The sequence below is a fragment of the Garra rufa genome, chromosome 10 (genome assembly GCF_049309525.1).
Source record: "Garra rufa chromosome 10, GarRuf1.0, whole genome shotgun sequence".
NCBI lineage: Eukaryota > Metazoa > Chordata > Actinopteri > Cypriniformes > Cyprinidae > Garra > Garra rufa.
In genome coordinates, this window is record NC_133370.1 from 44,902,971 (window position 1) to 44,920,898 (window position 17,928).

Genomic DNA, 17,928 nt, shown 5'->3' on the forward strand with positions numbered 1-17,928 from the left:
CATGAAACTCAACACACACATCAGTATTAATGATAGTTAAACACTGGCAAAAGCTCATAAATGGGCGTGGAGGAGGCACTCTATAGCGCCATCTTTTGACAAAAGTTGGAGGGTTAGTTGTAGCCAGAGCCATATAAAAAGAGAGTTGCGACACGCTTTGATCTCGCCGCCGCACGGTCACGTGGTTCATGGAGCTCTCAATAGTTCCAAACAGCTCCGCGCTGTCAATGTGTTTCAATGGAGTTAAATAGGATAGACAGCAGTTTTACTATATTTGCAGCAATTTCGAGTAATTATTAACACATAATGTGCATTGATTGTGTATTGATAACTTCTCTGAATACGCTTTACAATCGCATTTTATTCTGGGGAGTGATAAAGAGACATAATATGTTCTCATACTCTTTGGCAGTCAAATGTGACCAAACACCTTAAGTGTAACTTTTATTCAATTAAATAACTGTAATATATATAGATAAGTTCTATTTAGTAAATATTTTGAGGAGGTTTTTTTGTACTTAATATGTGCAATAATGATCCTGACCATTTAAAAGATAACATTTTCTAATATAGTATTTAGATTACAGTTAGTGTAATATTTAAGGTTAAATACATCTGCATGTGTATTTGGACATGATCAAACACTCTTTTTTTATACAGTATGTTTCGATTTAACGATTTAATGTTAAATTAAAAAAAAGTAATTTACTCTTGTTTTATGATATTCAAATATACAACATAAGTGAATATCATAAAAGGCAAGCAAAAATGGCATTTAACATAATAGAAAAGATGAAAATAATGTTTAAAAAAACACAAGGCAACGAATTGCATTCAGCATACATTTTTATCGTGTTTCTTGAATGCAGTCTTTACTGAAACTCATTCAACCTCCTACAGGGAGAGAAAGATTGCAGAAAGACTAAAAACATAAAAATATGACAACTAGTATCTGGTTATGGTCGCTATTACGGTGTTTCTCACGTTATCCAGCTGCATTTACAGTTTAACTGTTTATTTTTTAACGATAAACATTAACTATAACACGCTTCATAAAACACCACTATTGGCCAGTTTTTCGAGAGGTCAACTGATGCGTTAAAATGTAAAGAAATGCAGTAATTTCTTCAATATACTTGCGACTGTGCTTGAGAAGCGCTGAAATGAATGGGCTTCAATGGAGGCGCTATTGGTTGTTTGGAACTATTGACCGCTCCATGACACGCTTTACTTCCGCATTCCTCAGTTCCTATGGAAGCCTATGGGAGTGTCGCAACTCTCTTTTTATATGGCTCTGGTTGTAGCTACAGACATCAAACTCGGTTGGTATATTGTCTCATCAAGCCGGACAACTTTCTAATTTACACCCATTAGCTACGACCAACAGGAAGTCGGCTATTTTGATTTGAATGTGGATTTTTGGAAAAATATAGCTGTGAATAAATTCATATCACTCATAGCAGAATCAGACAGTTCACACCAAACTTTGTCAACATGATGCCAAGATACTGAAGATGCTAAATTGTGAACAGCTTTGGGATATCTTGAACGGTGTTGATGTGGTGATTTATGAAAGTAACAGTAAAAAAGATGAAGAGTTATTTCCATATATCTTTAAATTGCATTATTCTAACTCATCAAAACTTTTTACATATAAAGAACAAGAAATTCTTAGGAAATACGTGTAGTTTCAAAATGTTATCATGCTCAGAGGCCCCAAAAACATTAAAAGTTTCATATATGTTTTTCAGATTAAGGCTCTAATACCAGGGATGAACACTAGAGGTCCTCATAAGATAAGGAATCGTTTGACCTCTAATGCTATTTAGCTCATTCTCAGTGAATAATTGAGATTATGACAATAATGAATAGAATCAGTTGATGTGTACTGTACTGTCAGTGTACTTTTACATAATTATTTTGTATAAATGCTTAAAGAGCATTAATATCTTTTTTTAATCTTTAAAGAAAAAAATTTATGATTTATATACATATATAAACTCTCACTGACAGCATAAAAAATCTTATAACTATGACTTAATTAGAATGAGACACTTAATTAGAATGAGACACAAATACATCAACTAAGTTAATATGAATTTATTTTTAATATATTTGTTTATAATTATTTCACAGATGCTTATAGATCATTAAAATAATATTTAAAAATGGTTGTAGATCATAAAACATGTTGGTAACTATTTAAAATAGGATCTCTTTTGTTAACATTAGTTAATGCATTAACAAACATGAACAAACAATAAACAATATATTTTTACTCGATTTTCTTCAAACTACATCAGAATAATGTCAAAACACGGCCGATGAGAATCTGTAAAGGTGTCCCTGATGAATCAAATACTAAAATATTTGTTCTCTGTGTTTTTGAGGCAGATAACATGCTTACAGTTTCATTTTCCATTTTCAGTAATTTTATATCTTTAAAGTGCAGCATCCAAACTCTTTAAAATGTGTTTCATACAGAGAACTAGTCATTCTAAGGAAATGGTTCATTTTCAGGGCTCTCAAGTTTTGAAGACAGGCAAGAGTGACATCTCACCCCCCCCCCCGACACATGACACTGACAGTTTAACCAAATACAAAGTGTTTATTCAATTTGTGTGTGTGTGTGTGTGTGTGTGTGTGTGTGTGTGTGTGTGTGTGTGTGTGTGTGTGTATGAGTGCGAGTGTGTGTGTGTGTGTGTGTGTGTGTGTGAGAGAGAGAGAGAGAGAGAGAGAGAGAGAGATTATACAAGTTTCAAGTTTGTCATATACACATAAATAACATTTATCGTCGTGCTCAAAGTAATCTCAACTTTACAGATTTTTTTTAAATAGAAAGTAGATAAATAGAAGAGGTAAAATAAAAAAAGGATTAATTTAAGTTGAAGAATTAATTCTAAAAAAAAGTGACAAGTGTGCCATTTAGGAGACACTTGTGAAGTAACAGACACTCATGAAAAACTGATGTTAATTATCTGGGAAACATTCTCTAACAGCAGTCAAGTTGTCATAATATTGTTTGTGTCAAACAAGTTGTGAATTTGCTGTAACAGGAGATCATTACTTTGTGCTCAAAGTGATGCTTGGGGCTCCAGTGGTTTCCTCTGTGGGTGAACGAGGAAGATGCTGCATCCCAATTCGCCTACTTATACTACGCCCTAAAAGTATGTACTCTTTTTGTGAAGAAAAAGTACATACTTTTGAGTATGTAGCAGAATAGTAGGCGAGCTTTGGGACATACTACTTCGTCATAACTGCTTCTTTAACGGACGCTCTGTTGCTTACCTGAATCCTGTCACTGTTTAAACTGCCCTGTCAATCATCACAGTTAACATTATCTACATTTCGTTTAATTTAATTTAATTTCCTGAGAGGCACGTTCTTTCAGGAGTCTTTCATGCCGAGAACTCTGCTCGTGTTTGCATAATTATGCATTTAAACGTTAATGACCAAACATATCATTTAAAAAGTTCATAATGTTGTTGCACATGAAATATAACGAGGATAACATTTAAAATATATATTTTTTATCAGGTTACACACTGATTATTTATCACTCAAACCCCTTTCTCTTGCTGCCTTCATGTGATATGGAAAAGATGATGCTTTCCACTTGTGAAGTGGAAATTACCAGTGTGTCGTATTCAGGTGCTTTTGTTGTCGTAGTGAAGAGAAACATGGCGAACTCGGAATTTGTCCTCACATGCTACTTAGGTAAAAGTTTTAAAACGGTTATAAACTCCCTAATGCATCTGCTACAGAATGCATCAAAATGCAAACGGTAAATTATAGGCTGTATCTTATTGATCATGAATAGTAGAGTTGTTTTAAAGACAATACTAACTAATGGTTCTTTTAGCTAGCCTATATACGTTTTTATATAAGCCTGTATATAGTATATATATAGCCTATATACGTTTTTTTTTTTTTTTTTTTTTTTTTACATCATGCAATGTTTACCATTCATTATAGTTTCGTTGCTGTCCGCCATGTGGAAAGGTCAAAGTTTATCCCATCTCGGCAACTCGGGTATCATAAAAATTTTCGAGCTTTCCAGTGGAAATTACAACGTGAGTGGGTGTTCATGTGCAATTTTGATGTCGGATTTTGGTATTTACCATAATTACGATAGCACATGAAGGCAGCATCTACCTGTCCGTTGTTCGCACATATCCTCCATTTTTGTAGTTTTTTTAACACTTTTTATGCGTGTTTGTAGTTCTAATCGAATCCTCCTTCACCGCGCAATGTGTTGTGGGCAATATTAGCCGTTAGAGTATGCATTGATCCGCACTTCGAATTCTGAAGTGAAGTAGTAGACCATCCGGGAATCTTTGGAATACTTTTTTGAACATACTACGATTTGGGACATACTAATTCTATTTTCGAATACTATTTAGGACGGATAGTATGCGAATTGGGACGCAGCAATGGTGAACAATTTCAGGATGCTTTTTTTCATTGGTTGTTGCGTTAAATCTTACCCAGATACAATAGTGCTATTTTCTGATTGGCTATTGTGTAGCCTATTTCTTTTTTTTGATTGGCTGATAAGTGGCAGGCTCGACTTCACTCCAGGGGAGACGCGCTTGAATCCTGCCGGTTCCATAGCGAGAGCGGCGCGGCCAGAGAAATGTTGGGCGCTGCGGTATATTAAATATATTATAAATATTTTTTTCTGCGTGAGAAATACAATGTGTGGCGGGAGTGCGTGACAATAGACCGAAATGAGTGACTGTCACGCTCAATGCGTGACACTTGAGAGCCCTGCGGATTTTCATAGATATACAAAACTCTCTGAATAAAAGAAAATTTAAAAACTATCAGACATCTTTTTTCACTCTGCCTTTATTTGGGTGTGTGTGTGTGTGTGTGTGTGTGTGTGTGTGTGTGTGTGTATGTGTTGAGTGTTAGTGAGTGCAGCGGCAGGGGGAGGGGATGAGGGGGAGAGACAGAGAGAGAGAGAAGGAGGGAGAGGGGAGGGTGGTTTAAAGGTTACTGTGAATGCATGTGCCCACTGGCCACAGTTTTTCTGATGCTACCAGGATGGCGATTGCGCAGAAAGCGAGGGCCCGTTCATCGCTGCTTGCAGCTTTAATCATATTTGAAACCGACAGCGAGAGACGCAGAACCTATTAGTGCCTTATTCATACCCCTTCATTTTTTTCACATTTTGTTATGTTGCTGCCTTATGTTAAACTACTTTAAATAACTTTTTTCCCCCACATCAATCTACACTCCCTACTCCATAATGGCAAAGCAAAAGATAGGTTTTTAACATCTGTGCAAATTTATTAAAAATAAAAAACTGAAAAGATCCCGTTGCATAAGTACTCATACCCTTTTCTGGGACACTCGAAATTTAGCTCATTAGCATTCATATTGCTTCTGAGAGTTATGCATGTATGAATTTTGCTCTACAGAGCCCATTGAGAATTTCTCATAAAAAGTCATGGGATCTACTGGTGACCCCTACATGTGATCTTGCTTTTGAGAGTTTTTGAGCATGTTAATGCCCACAAAATGCCCCGGATAGTCGAAAAAAAAAAAAAAACCCTTAGGGGAAAAGTTTTGAGAATGACACAAATATTAGTTTTCACAAAGTTTGCTGCTCAACTGCTTTTAGATCTTTGTTTCAGTTGTTTCTGTGATGTACTGAAATATAATTACAAGCACTTCATACGTTTCAAAGGCTTTTATTGACAATTACATGACATTTATGCAAAGAGTCAGTATTTGCAGTGTTGGCCCTTCTTTTTCAGGACCTCTGCAATTCGACTGGGCATGCTCTCAATCATCATCTGGGCCAAATCCTGACTGATAGCAACCCATTCTTTCATAATCACTTCTTGGAGTTTGTCAGAATTAGTGGGTTTTTGTTTGTCCACCCGCCTCTTGAGGATTGACCACAAGTTCTCAATGGGATTAAGATCTGGGGAGTTTCCAGGCCATGGACCCAACATTTCAACGTTTTGAACCCCGAGCCACTTAGTTATCACTTTTGCCTTATGGCACGGTGCTCCATCGTGCTGGAAAATGCATTGTTATTCACCAAACTGTTGTTGGATTGTTGGAAGAAGTTGCTGTTGGAGGGTGTTTTGGTACCATTCTTTATTCATGGCTGTGTTTTTTGGCAAAATTGTGAGTGAGCCCACTCCCTTGGATGAGAAGCAACCCCACACATGAATGGTCTCAGGATGCTTCACTGTTGGCATGACACAGGACTGATGGTAGCACTCACCTTTTCTTCTCCGGACAAGCCTTTTTCCAGATGCCCCAAACAATCGGAAAGAGGCTTCATCGGAGAATATGACTTTGCCCCAGTCCTCAGCAGTCCATTCGCCATACTTTTGGCAGAAGATCAATCTGTCCCTGATGTTTTTTTTGTCTTCTTGACACCAAGCCATCTTCCAAAAGTCTTGGCCTCACTGTGCGTGCAGATGCGCTCACACCTGCCTGCTGCCATTCCTGAGCAAGCTCTGCACTGGTGGCACTCCGATCCCGCAGCTGAATCCTCTTTAGGAGACCATCCTGGCGCTTGCTGGACTTTTTTGGACGCCCTGAAGCCTTCTTAACAATGCAGTGGAAAGTTTTTTTTTCCGGGATTAAGTTAATTTTCATGGCAAAGAAGGACTATGCAATTCATCTGATCACTCTTCATAACATTCTGGAGTATATGCAAATTGCTATTATAAAAACTTAAGCAGCAACTTTTCCAATTTCCAATATTTATGTAATTCTCAAAACTTTTGGCCACGACTGTAGGTGCCATTCGCCCCCCTAGGGACTTGGGCCCTGGGTTCCAAAACCTACAGTTGAATCCAAAATAGGCTTACATCTACTGTAAGTCATATGCTCAGTTGGTGGACTTGTTAAAGAACCATTTCAACCTTGCTTTTTCCATATGTGAATGCTTAAATTGTGACATAATCCGAACGCAATTGCAAATTGGTTTGGCAAATTTTGCGAACGCACACAGTGGTACGCAGAATAGGATAATGGTCACTATTAATCAAATGCATTTCATCAGTCTAAATAAGATAATAACCATCAGTTCCAGAACAAACCAGGGGTCCACAGCTTAGGCTGAACCTCTGTTTAGTTTAGTCACATACAATACTTGCATTGCTTTAGCAATGAATGAGAATCTGGATGCTGTCTCAGATGTAAAGCCTGATGATTCACTAATTTGATGGTGGTGAAATTGCAGTCGAGGTCTTCCAGTCTCAAGACTAACGAACTTCAGAGATTGTTAGCCTGACTCAGTGGTGGAAAGTTGTAACATGGCTTGTTGCAACTGTGAGGTCCTGCTGACGCAGAGGTCCTGTGGCATTGCGCTTGGACTGGATGTCTTCTTTTTTTTCTCCACAGCAACCAGTAAGAAAGAGGAGAGGGTCACTGATGTGAGTCCCTTTCATTTTTAGCAAGGTGAAAAAGCTTGAAACTAAGCATGCTATTATTATCCCATCCTATTAACATCAATGCAGTGCAAAGGACTGTCACACACTGGCATTCTCCAAACTAGAGAAAGTGAGCAAACATTCACAACACGCTTTTTTGTCACTCTTATTTAAAAAAGTCATAATATGATTTGGTCTTGATTAATCAGTTTGGTCCCAAACCTACTTTCCATGTTTTTCCACATGACTTCACGGACCTGACCTTCATATTTCGTCTGCCTTTTGCAGCTGGCAGAGTGTTTAGCATTGGGATGCTGCCACAGTCCTCTATTAGGTAGACTATCAGGTATCACGCTCCTCTATCAGACACAATGTTGCTGCCTGAAATAATTTGAACGATTCTAATGACCACTAGATGGCGACATTAGCAAGAATGGTGATAATAGATACTGGCAAACATTAGATATCCTCACAAATACAAATCAGATTACAGTGGCAGCATATTTAAACTATTTTCTTGCCTATATACATGACTGATCAAATGTTTTGGTAAATACTTTTTTTTTTTAAATAAATACTTTTACTAAGCAAGGATGCATTAAATTGATGAAAACAGTGGCAGTAAAGAATTTTGCATTGTTACAAAAGACTTCTTTTTCAAAGAAATGTTTTTTTTTCTTTTTAATTTTCGATTCATTAAATAGTCCTGAAAAAATATATATGTGACCCTCGACCACAAAAATAGTCATAAGTAGCATCGGTATATTTGTAGCAATAGCCAATATTTTTAGTATCAAAATGATAGATTTCTTTTATGCCAAAAATCATTAGGATATTAAGTAAAGATCACGTTTCAAGAAGATATTTTGTAAATTTCCTACCGTAAATATGTCAAAACTTAATTTTGATTATTAATATGCATTTCTAAGAATTTCATCTGGACAACTTTAAAGGCAATTTCCTCAGATCCCAGATTTTCAAATAGTTGTATCTTGGCTAAATATTGTTCTAACAAACCATACATCAATGGAAAGCTTATTCATTTTACAATTAAAATTAATATTTTAATATACATTGATAGCCCAAAATGTGCAATTACAATACGAGTGTTTTTAATTCTAATGGTAATTTGCAGGTGAAATTTGCTTAATTGTTATGAAAACATTTTTATAAAATAAATTTTTTTAAAAAGTATTTCTTACAAATTCTTGTATAAATTTAATTTCTATTTCAGTATATTTTCCATCATTCTGTTGGTTGGTTTTAGAATGCAATATGACCAAAACATGACATGCACCCTAGTGGTTGTACCTTATATATGTGGCTGTAGTTTTATCTTTTCAGGTACATAATCCTAAAATTATTGCAAATCATTTCTGAATGAAGATCACACTCTCAACAGCTGGTTATATGGACTGCAGTAATGCATGGATCTGCATTTCTCAAGACAGAACATAATGCCAATGTAATCCAACTATAAAGTTTACAAAAACATCTACCGATAAAAATAATTAAAACACTGGATGTCAACAGTTTCATTCCAGGAATATTTTAACCCAGAATTAAAATTCTTTCAGTATTTGTATACATTGTGGCACTCTAAAACCATATGCTGTTTTTGTTTTGTGGAGCAAAAAAATGTTACAATTTTATCCATAGCTACAGATTCAGCTGAAAGCCACAAACTGGGGAAATTAATTACAGGAGTATGTGAAGTGTGCAGGACTAGATTCTACCATATATGAGAAAAAAAATCATGCCTTGCCAGAACTCAATACGACTTGAATTCAAAATGTTGAGATAAAGTCATAACTATGGAACTAAAAAAAGAAAGAAAAACAAAAATGAGATGAGTCTAAACCAAACTGATAGAATTAAATTATGAGAAAATAAACCAAAAAAAAAAAAAAACATGTTAGTTATGACGGTTGAAAGTGACATCAAGTAAAAAGTCAGAATTATGAGATTGAAGTATGATGCAAAAAGGACCAATTATGACAAAGTTGAAAATAACTGACATTTAAAAGTATGACCAAGTCAAAACAACAAAAGAACAAAAGCCTTAATTATGGAAAAAAAGAAAGTGTAAGTGTAAAAAAAAAAAAATAATAATAATAATATTTATATAATCATCAAATGACAATCAAAATTGGCAAAAGTTAGTTATGGCAAGCTGAAATTGTAAAAGTCTTAAATGACAATTGTCAGAATTATTAGGAAAAGGTCATTTTTGGCACAAGTATGACTGATAATGTATTTTTTTATATAATTGGTGGAAATGTAGGCTACTTTACTGTGCACTGTATTTGTGAAAATGTGCAATATACTATAGAACAAAGAGACAATGATTCTATAATCATCTCATATCCGTATCTGAGTGTTGAATCCCATTGATTTCATCCTGCCTTTTTTCCTGAGAACGCACACTACAGCTGGCTTTTTAAACAGTGGTTTAAGCCAATGCATGAGCAAACAAAACGCACAGCATACATAAAAAGATTTAGAGCCATTTGAAGTTGTTCTGCTCCAAAGAGATTGTATGATGGCATTTTTGATTAAATGTACCTGCTAGTAGTTGAACCAGCCAAACCTGTTGACCAGAAAAGGGTGTTCACATCTGGCCATACACAATAACAGCACACATTTGAACATTTTGATCAACAAAGTGCGTACAGACAGCACAGATGTTATCACTGGTTATTTTGTTTTGCCAAATAACACATCCAAATAAAACAGATGTGATCAGATTAACCAATGCCCTGCGAAAATACATTCATTTTAATATTAAAGTGGTCACTTCAATACCATGTTAACCAACCGAAAGCAATTTCAATTGAAAGCAACTGTGGAATTAATTAATGTGACTACAGGCTTTCTAAAACAAAGAGGAAAAATATGCATTTTAATATTTTTTTTTTAATAATAATCCACATTCAACAGAAATGTTTAAAAACAAACATTATTTTCAAACACATTTATACAAAAACCAACCCCCCCCCAAAAAAAAAAAAAAAAAAAAAAATTACCCTTGTAGATAACTGACTTTGCCTTATGGAAGCAACTGCATTTACCATTTCAAAAATAGTAATAAGTTGCAAGCAGTATTTGGGTCTCTGGGTAAAACTCGAACAAAATCCCCAATATACTGATAGAATGCCAGAGCATATTCACCATCAACAATCTGATGTACAGATTTTACATAACCGTAGAATTCTACTCATTTAAATGCATCTCATCCTAAACCATGCAGCTTAATCAGACTTAGATTTACCATTCGCATTTGTGCAGTGAACTTCAATGCACTACTCTACACTTCATAGAACAGAAGGCAGAAAAGCCTAAAAGAAAGAAACAAAGTGAATCTATCATTACAAGAGTTTTAGACATAGCAGTCATTTTATTTATATCAATGAGTCACCATTTTCAATGGTTCTCTCATTCAGCTCATGTTTACAAAAAAAAAAAAAAAAGAGAGGGGAAAAAAAACATCAAATATCTCCTTTTGAACCTGCCAACTGCTTTACAATTGAAAAATACAAATCTACTGAGAAAACATGACTAGGACCAACCCAAACATCCAAATTTCCTCTCGTCCACCCTGACCTGGGTAGAGGAAGAGACTACAAATCAAACTTGTGTCAGCAGAAAGGTGAAGCAGATTGAAATACAAAGTGCTTTCAGGGAGGCTGAGAGGATCGGGGGTCTAGAAGTCCATCTTGACAGGTCTCTGGAGAGAGGGAAGATCTCAACGGTCTCGATATGCTGACCGGTGGACGACTGGCGGTCTCAGAACCTCAGATGGGACTTGTGTTTGACCATGTATCTGTAGAGATTTAGTAGAGACAATGCGCTAAATAACACTACTGAGATCACCATAAGGGTTAGAAAATATGTAGTTTCATTTCAGACTTTAAAAATAGATTCATAAAACAGTTTTACTGAATTCCTGCACGCTCCAGTGGCAATTAAAGAAAACGCAACTAGACAAACTACATTTTCTGAGGAACCACAGAAGAGGTGTTTACAGTTACACAAGACACTTTAGAAACTTTAGAAGACACCGCACAACAATCTAAGATAAGACATCCATCTGAAGAATGTTTACATAGACAACAACAACAACAAAAAAAAGATTTGTGGGCTGGAGTTCACGAAACACGTTCATTAAGAATACAAACGATTTACACTACTGTTCAAAAGTTGAGTGTCAGTAAGATTTTACATTGAATGTAACGGGCTCTATGAAATCTGTTTTATTTTTTTGCTGAAATTCGTTTTTTATTTTTCCAAATTCCATTTTCATTTTTCTAGACTCAGATTAAATGGTTAAATTTAACTTTAATAAATCAAAAAGACATGTATAATTAGTTGAAATCATGAAACTTATCTAGAAATTTATAAAAAGTTTAGCAAAAATCGCATTTTAGGGCCCTATGAAATTAGGGCATTTAGGGGCCAAGCACCAAAGATTCGTAGTCTTCTTCCACTGTTGAGTCTACCGCAGCCCACAGAACCGCTTGCGAAAAAGTTATGAAATTTGGCACACTGATAGAAGACAGTCTCAACGTTAACCATAGCAAGTTTGGAGTCTCAAACTCTCTAGCGCCACCACTTGTCCAAGTTTTCACTCATGTTTTTGTTAATGACTTTTGAACCATAAGTTCTAGAAGGATTTTTTTCTGAATCATTGGCTCATGGGAGTCAAATGAACACCAAAATTTAAAAATCATAAGTTTTAGTTTATTCAATATTAATAGTTAAAAAAAAAAAAACTGATTTGTTCGAACCTAGACGGTTTGTCTGATGTTTACCAAAAATGGCTCAGATCATCTTCAGATCATGCTGGAATTATGGAATGGGTTAGTCAAGCCGCTTTCGAATAACGCTTGAAAAAATTCTACGAAGAGCACCAAAAAATGGATGAGGCTATATCTCTGTAACGGTTTGGCATATTAAGACCAAGCTTGGTGTGCGTTATAACAAGCATGACCTGTTGCTACCTGCACAGTTTCAGGAGATATCAAAAATGTCTCTTTTTGCTAATAACTTCTGAATGCGTTGGCCAAAAATCACAAAACTGGACTCTTTAGATTTGGTGAAGCATGCCGAGTCAAACCAGACCCAATTTTCCCCATGTCAGCCATATTAGGTGTCGGCCATATGGAGATCTGACTTAAATGTTTGGCCTACTTTTGATAAATTCCATGTTATGCAGTAAATTCCATTGGATTATGTACCTGACAACACTGGCCAATACCAATTAAACTAACCAAATCTCAATCCTACGTCTCCCTCCAACTTTCAGGCCATTCAAGTCTTCTTTTTAAAGTTGTACTGGCTCAGTTAAAGTCTTTATTGTCTGATAACTCTTAATGAAGTTTTTCAATCAGGTTTTTAAAGCTGTAAGGTTCTAAAGAGTTTTACAATATGCATTTCTCATAACAGATTCAGAGAAAGCCATGGCTCTTGTCCTCTTAGACCTAAGTGCTGCATTTGATTTAGCAGACCACAACATTTTTCTGACATGCCTGGAGTCTTGTGTAAGACTTTGTGGTATGCTTTTACAGTGGTTTCGGGTGTGTTCACACTTGTAGCTTGGCTGGTTCAATCCTTGGGGCTGTGTTTTCTTCCATGTATTTGCTTGCCTTGGCTTTTTTTCTTTTTTTATAAATATGGTGTCTCTTTTTCTATACTACCAGTCAAAGGTTTTTGGACAGTAATATTATTCATGTTTTTTAAAGTATCTTCTGCTCACCAAGCCTGCATTTTATGTGAATCAAAATACTGCAAAAGCAGTAATATTTTGAACAGTTGAATAAATTTCAGGATTTTTTGATGAAAAATATCCAAAGATCAGCATTTATCTGAAATAGAAAGCTTTTGTAACATGCACTATACCATTTAAAAGCTTAGAGTCAGTATAACTTTTTTGAGGAGGGTAAAGAAATGATAGAAATTATTACTTTTATTTAGCAAGGATACTTAAACTTGATCAAAAGTAATGACATTTATAATGTTCCATAATATTTCTATTTCAGATAAATGCTGTTCTTATGAACTTTCCATTCATCAAAAAAAAAAAAAAAGTTTTGAGCAACAACAAGAATATGATGATGATTTCTAAAGGATCATGTGACTGGAGTAATTACAAAAAATTCAGCCTTCAAATTACAGGAATAAATTACATTTTAAAACATTCAAATTGAAAATAGATATTTTAAATAGTGAAAATATTTAAAAACGTGACTGTTTTTGCTGTACTTTTGATCAAACAAATGCAGGCTTGGTGAGCAGAAGAGTCTTCTTTAAAAAAAACATAAATCTAACGGTCCAAAAGCTTTTGACTGGTAGTGTATATGCCGATGATACCCAGCTTTATCTTACAGCGTCTTACAACTGTCTTAAGTTATGGCTATCAAGCAAGAAAAGTTAAGCTCTTTCTATTAATGAAAAATCTTGAAATGGCTATCCATGCTTTTGTAACATCTTGGCTTGATTGTTGCAACTCACTGTGCTTTTGTATTTCTAAGTTTTCTGCTATATTCTGTTGTTTCTTGTTTATTTTTCTTTTATTCTTTTAATTTATTCATTGTTTTTTATTCTTTGTAAAACACTTTTGGTTGCGTTTAAATGTGCTCTATAAATAAACGTTACGAAGTACTTATTAACAGTACTGGTACAAACTTTTATGTTAATCAAACCCATGAACTTCAGCTAGAAATTCACTGCTGAAAACACATACAGCAATGCAACGTCAGAACCTCTTCCTCTCCAGTGTGTGCTATGCTAAAGGTGGAATGAAAGCAATATTAACCTGTCCAGTGTTTCCCAGAAGCGGAGAAAGACGGGCCGGTCCAAATGTCGTTTGTGGTGGCTCAACTCCAGCACAGTCACGTCCCACTTCTGCACATTCGGGTCCATCCGTGCCTCATCGTACTTCAGGTGAAAGGCTCGGACTAAATGAACACATCAGCATGAGATGAGAAACACTCCTTTCCTGTATGCAATCAATGTGCTTTATTGTAATAATAATGTGCTGTGCTTCCCCTGACCAAACTTACTTTTGGCAAATATATCCACAGGGGAACCATCAGGCAGCAGCCACGGCCAGCCCTTGAACTGCCAGGCAGGACCCTGGACGAAGACGGCCACTACACGATCCCTGTGACCAAACAACAAAATCAGTCTCGAATTGACTGGTTAAGCCTAGAGTTATTGCCTATGAGGAGCATTTAAATCAGTCATTTGAGTTTGCCATTTTCGGTTTTGGCTGAAAGAGTTTTTGGGGCGTGAAAGCATTGACAAAACAGTGGCATTTAATTAGCGTTTCTCCAATGATTTCGACAGTGAGCGTCTACTTTGTGAAAATACTATATTTACAATTTTTTGGGGAATAAAATGTATAAAATCAAGCAAATTATATATGAACAAATCCCTCTGTAAAAACCTTCAGGATTTAGACAAGAACAAAAACATAAAAGTTTGGTGTGTGTAAGTGTTATTGAAGTTGAGATTTATGGCTCAGTGTAGGAGAAAAAACTAATTTCGAAAAAACTGCCTTTAAAAATATGCATTGTAACTGAAATCTATTGACACAAATAGATAAAGTGCTATAAAAGAAACACTTAAGTGTTTTTTGGATATTTCTTTCCACTACTCTAAAAAAATAACTATGAAAAACCAAAAAGTCCAAAACCTCAAAGTTGATAGGTTTTGGGAGCAGTGTCTCCCCTTAATTGATCTTTTTGATAAACCAATATTGACTCTTAAAATTACAATATCGATCATTTACTCTATAGTTTTCTCTTGATGAGTAATAGAAAATGTCACTAATCATTTATACCACACCTACCATCAAATAAACACAAAGAGCTTTGTGCCTTTTGTTATAAAAGTGTTTTAACTGTAAAGAGACACTGGTATAACTTCAGAGCATTTCGCTAAATATATAAACTATAAAACATGTTATATTTTTTACTGTTTTTATCTGTTAGGGATGTCTTCACTATTTAAAGGGATAGTTCACCCAAAAATGAAAATTTGATGTGTATCTGCTTACCCCCAGGGCATCCAAGATGTAGGTGACTTTGTTTCCTCAGAAAAACACAAACAAAGATTTTTAATGAAAACCGGTGCAGTCTATCAGCCAAATAATGGGAGTGGATGGGCAACAGACCTTTAAAAGTAAACAAAAACATGCACAGACAAATCCAAATTACACCCTGCGGCTCATGTTTGCTAAACTCGTGCTCATGACAGATGGACGTGGCTGTGTATCAAAAGTAAAAACTGATATAAATACTGTTCAGTTTTTCGCAAAAAACGATCGTTTCGTGTCTTAGGACATCAATGTATCGTCGTGAGCCGCAGGGTGTAATTTGGATTTGTCTGTGCGTGTTGTGTTTACTTTTAAAGGTCTGGTGCCCATCCACTCACATTATTTGGCTGGCTGACTGCACCGGTTTTCGTTAAAAATCTTTGTTTGTGTTCTGCTGAAGAAACAAAGTCACCTACATATTGGATGCCCTGGGGGTAAGCAGATAAACATCAAATTTTCATTTTTGGGTAAACTATCCCTTTAAAGATTCTTTGAATAAATTGGTCACGAAAACACATTAATAAAGCCTCCATTTAAACGTTAATATAACCACAACGAATTGGAGTAGAAAATATTATGAAGCATATACAAAAAAATGCCTTAATGTGCAATTTAAATGTTGAGTTGCATACAAACTTTTCAATGTGATCACTTTCCATTAGGTTTAGGAATGAATCTACACATTGTGTGCTTCATATGTGACCCTGGACCACAAAACCAGTCTTAAGTCGCTGGGGTATATTTGTAGCAATAGCCAAAAATACATTGTATGGGTCAAAATTATTGATTTTTCTTTTATGCCAAAAATCATTAGGAAATTAAGTAAAGATCATGTTCCATTAAGATTTTTTGTAAAATTCCTACTGTAAACATATCAAAATGTAATTTTTGATTAGTAATATGCATTGTTAAGTACTTCATTTGGACAACTTTAAAGGTGATTTTCTCACAATTTTGATTTATTTGCACCCTCAGATTCCAGATTTTCAAATAGTTGTATCTCGGCCAAATATTCTCCTATTCTAACATGCCATACATCAATAGAAAGCTTATTTATTGAGCTTTCATATGATGTATACATCTCAGTTTTGTAAAATTTAACCTTATGACTGGTTTTGTGGTCCAGGGTCACATATATTATAAACACTGTTTCCAGATACTGTGAAAGATGAGCTCACCAGTCCTGTGGGGCGAGTTTGAGCGGCTGGTCGATCACCCTGTAGGGTACTGTGACGCTGATTGTAGCACCGCCTGGCTGAACCTGATCTTTACGTCTCTGCAGCAGAACCTCGTTGTCTCTCTGAATGCCCTGCTTCTTCTTATCCTCTGATGTGATGAACCTACCAAGAAAAAAATATTTGAAATACATTTTGTTATCAAAGAACTAGCGGCGATGAAAGCCGACAGAGCGCCTGGACAAAAAGCTGCACTTGAACACACCGTACAGACTACAGCCAACTAAAACTAAATGTGTGCGGTCTATATCAGCGGCTACCAATAAATATTGATAAATATTCATCATTCAAAAGGAGAAACTGAAACAAAAGCAAGCAAACAAAGCAGCGCTTGCTTACCATTTCGAATATCAGTTACGCATCGTTGATAACTTTATTTTAAGAGGCTTATGTTATTATGAAAATATTTGCATTTTGGAATGCTTGGAAAAGATCATGCAGGGCTCTAGACTGTTTTTTTTTTCCTCTCGCTTTTTTGACAGGATTAAATCAATGCATGCTGAAGAAATTTGATCATAATTTATAGTTACACGGTACCGAAAGTGGTTAACCTTCACCCCCTTCTTTTTCCATCAGTAGTATTATTTGTGATTTGCATTTTGTGAACGCAAGTTTCTCTTATAAGCCAAGGTTCGGATTTTTACTTTCGAATTCGCAATCTTGTCACGTTTTACAAGAAAATGTAATTGTCTGTTTTGCTTACATTTATACACCGGTCACATTTTAAGACCAAAACAAAAGATAGATTGTTATTCTTAATTAAAAAGAACAATAAAAGAGTAGGCTACAATGACAAACTAGCTTACATACATTTATTACCAAAAACAAATAAGATGAGGCATGGCATACACCACATGCTGTATTATAACAACTAATAAACTACAGAATGTTTAGCCAAACACTGAGGAATCAAATAAAGACATTAAAAGAAAGCCTTGATAGTGAAGCCTCCAGAGGTAAACTGCAAAGATAACAAGCTTTACAAAATGAAACCAAAAAGTAGAACTATACTGGCTGTCGGTGACGGTGCTTGCATGTCCCCATATATTTTGGTGACCCCATTAAAAATAAATGAACATTCTAGAGCTTTAATGTGCTGCTTGAATTTCTCTCTCAAAGGTTGTACAAAACCTGGAATGAATAATGTATCATTATTTCTACCACAACACCATGGTTATAGGCAGAATTCAAA

At 35.5% G+C, this 17,928-nt stretch overlaps 1 protein-coding gene across 1 annotated transcript in view; it reads right to left on the minus strand.

The window, feature by feature from the left end:
• Nucleotides 1-10,436: 10,436 nt before the first annotated feature.
• cdc73 (cell division cycle 73, Paf1/RNA polymerase II complex component, homolog (S. cerevisiae)) overlaps nucleotides 10,437-17,928 on the minus strand; it is a 51,846-nt gene continuing 44,354 nt past the window's right edge. The window contains exons 14-17 of the mRNA XM_073849240.1: nucleotides 16,680-16,841; nucleotides 14,465-14,565; nucleotides 14,218-14,359; nucleotides 10,437-11,226 (exon numbers count right to left, since the gene is read on the minus strand). Coding sequence (XP_073705341.1) covers nucleotides 11,190-11,226; nucleotides 14,218-14,359; nucleotides 14,465-14,565; nucleotides 16,680-16,841 — 442 coding nt within the window. The 3' untranslated portion in view covers nucleotides 10,437-11,189. The remainder of the gene's footprint in view (nucleotides 11,227-14,217; nucleotides 14,360-14,464; nucleotides 14,566-16,679; nucleotides 16,842-17,928) is intronic.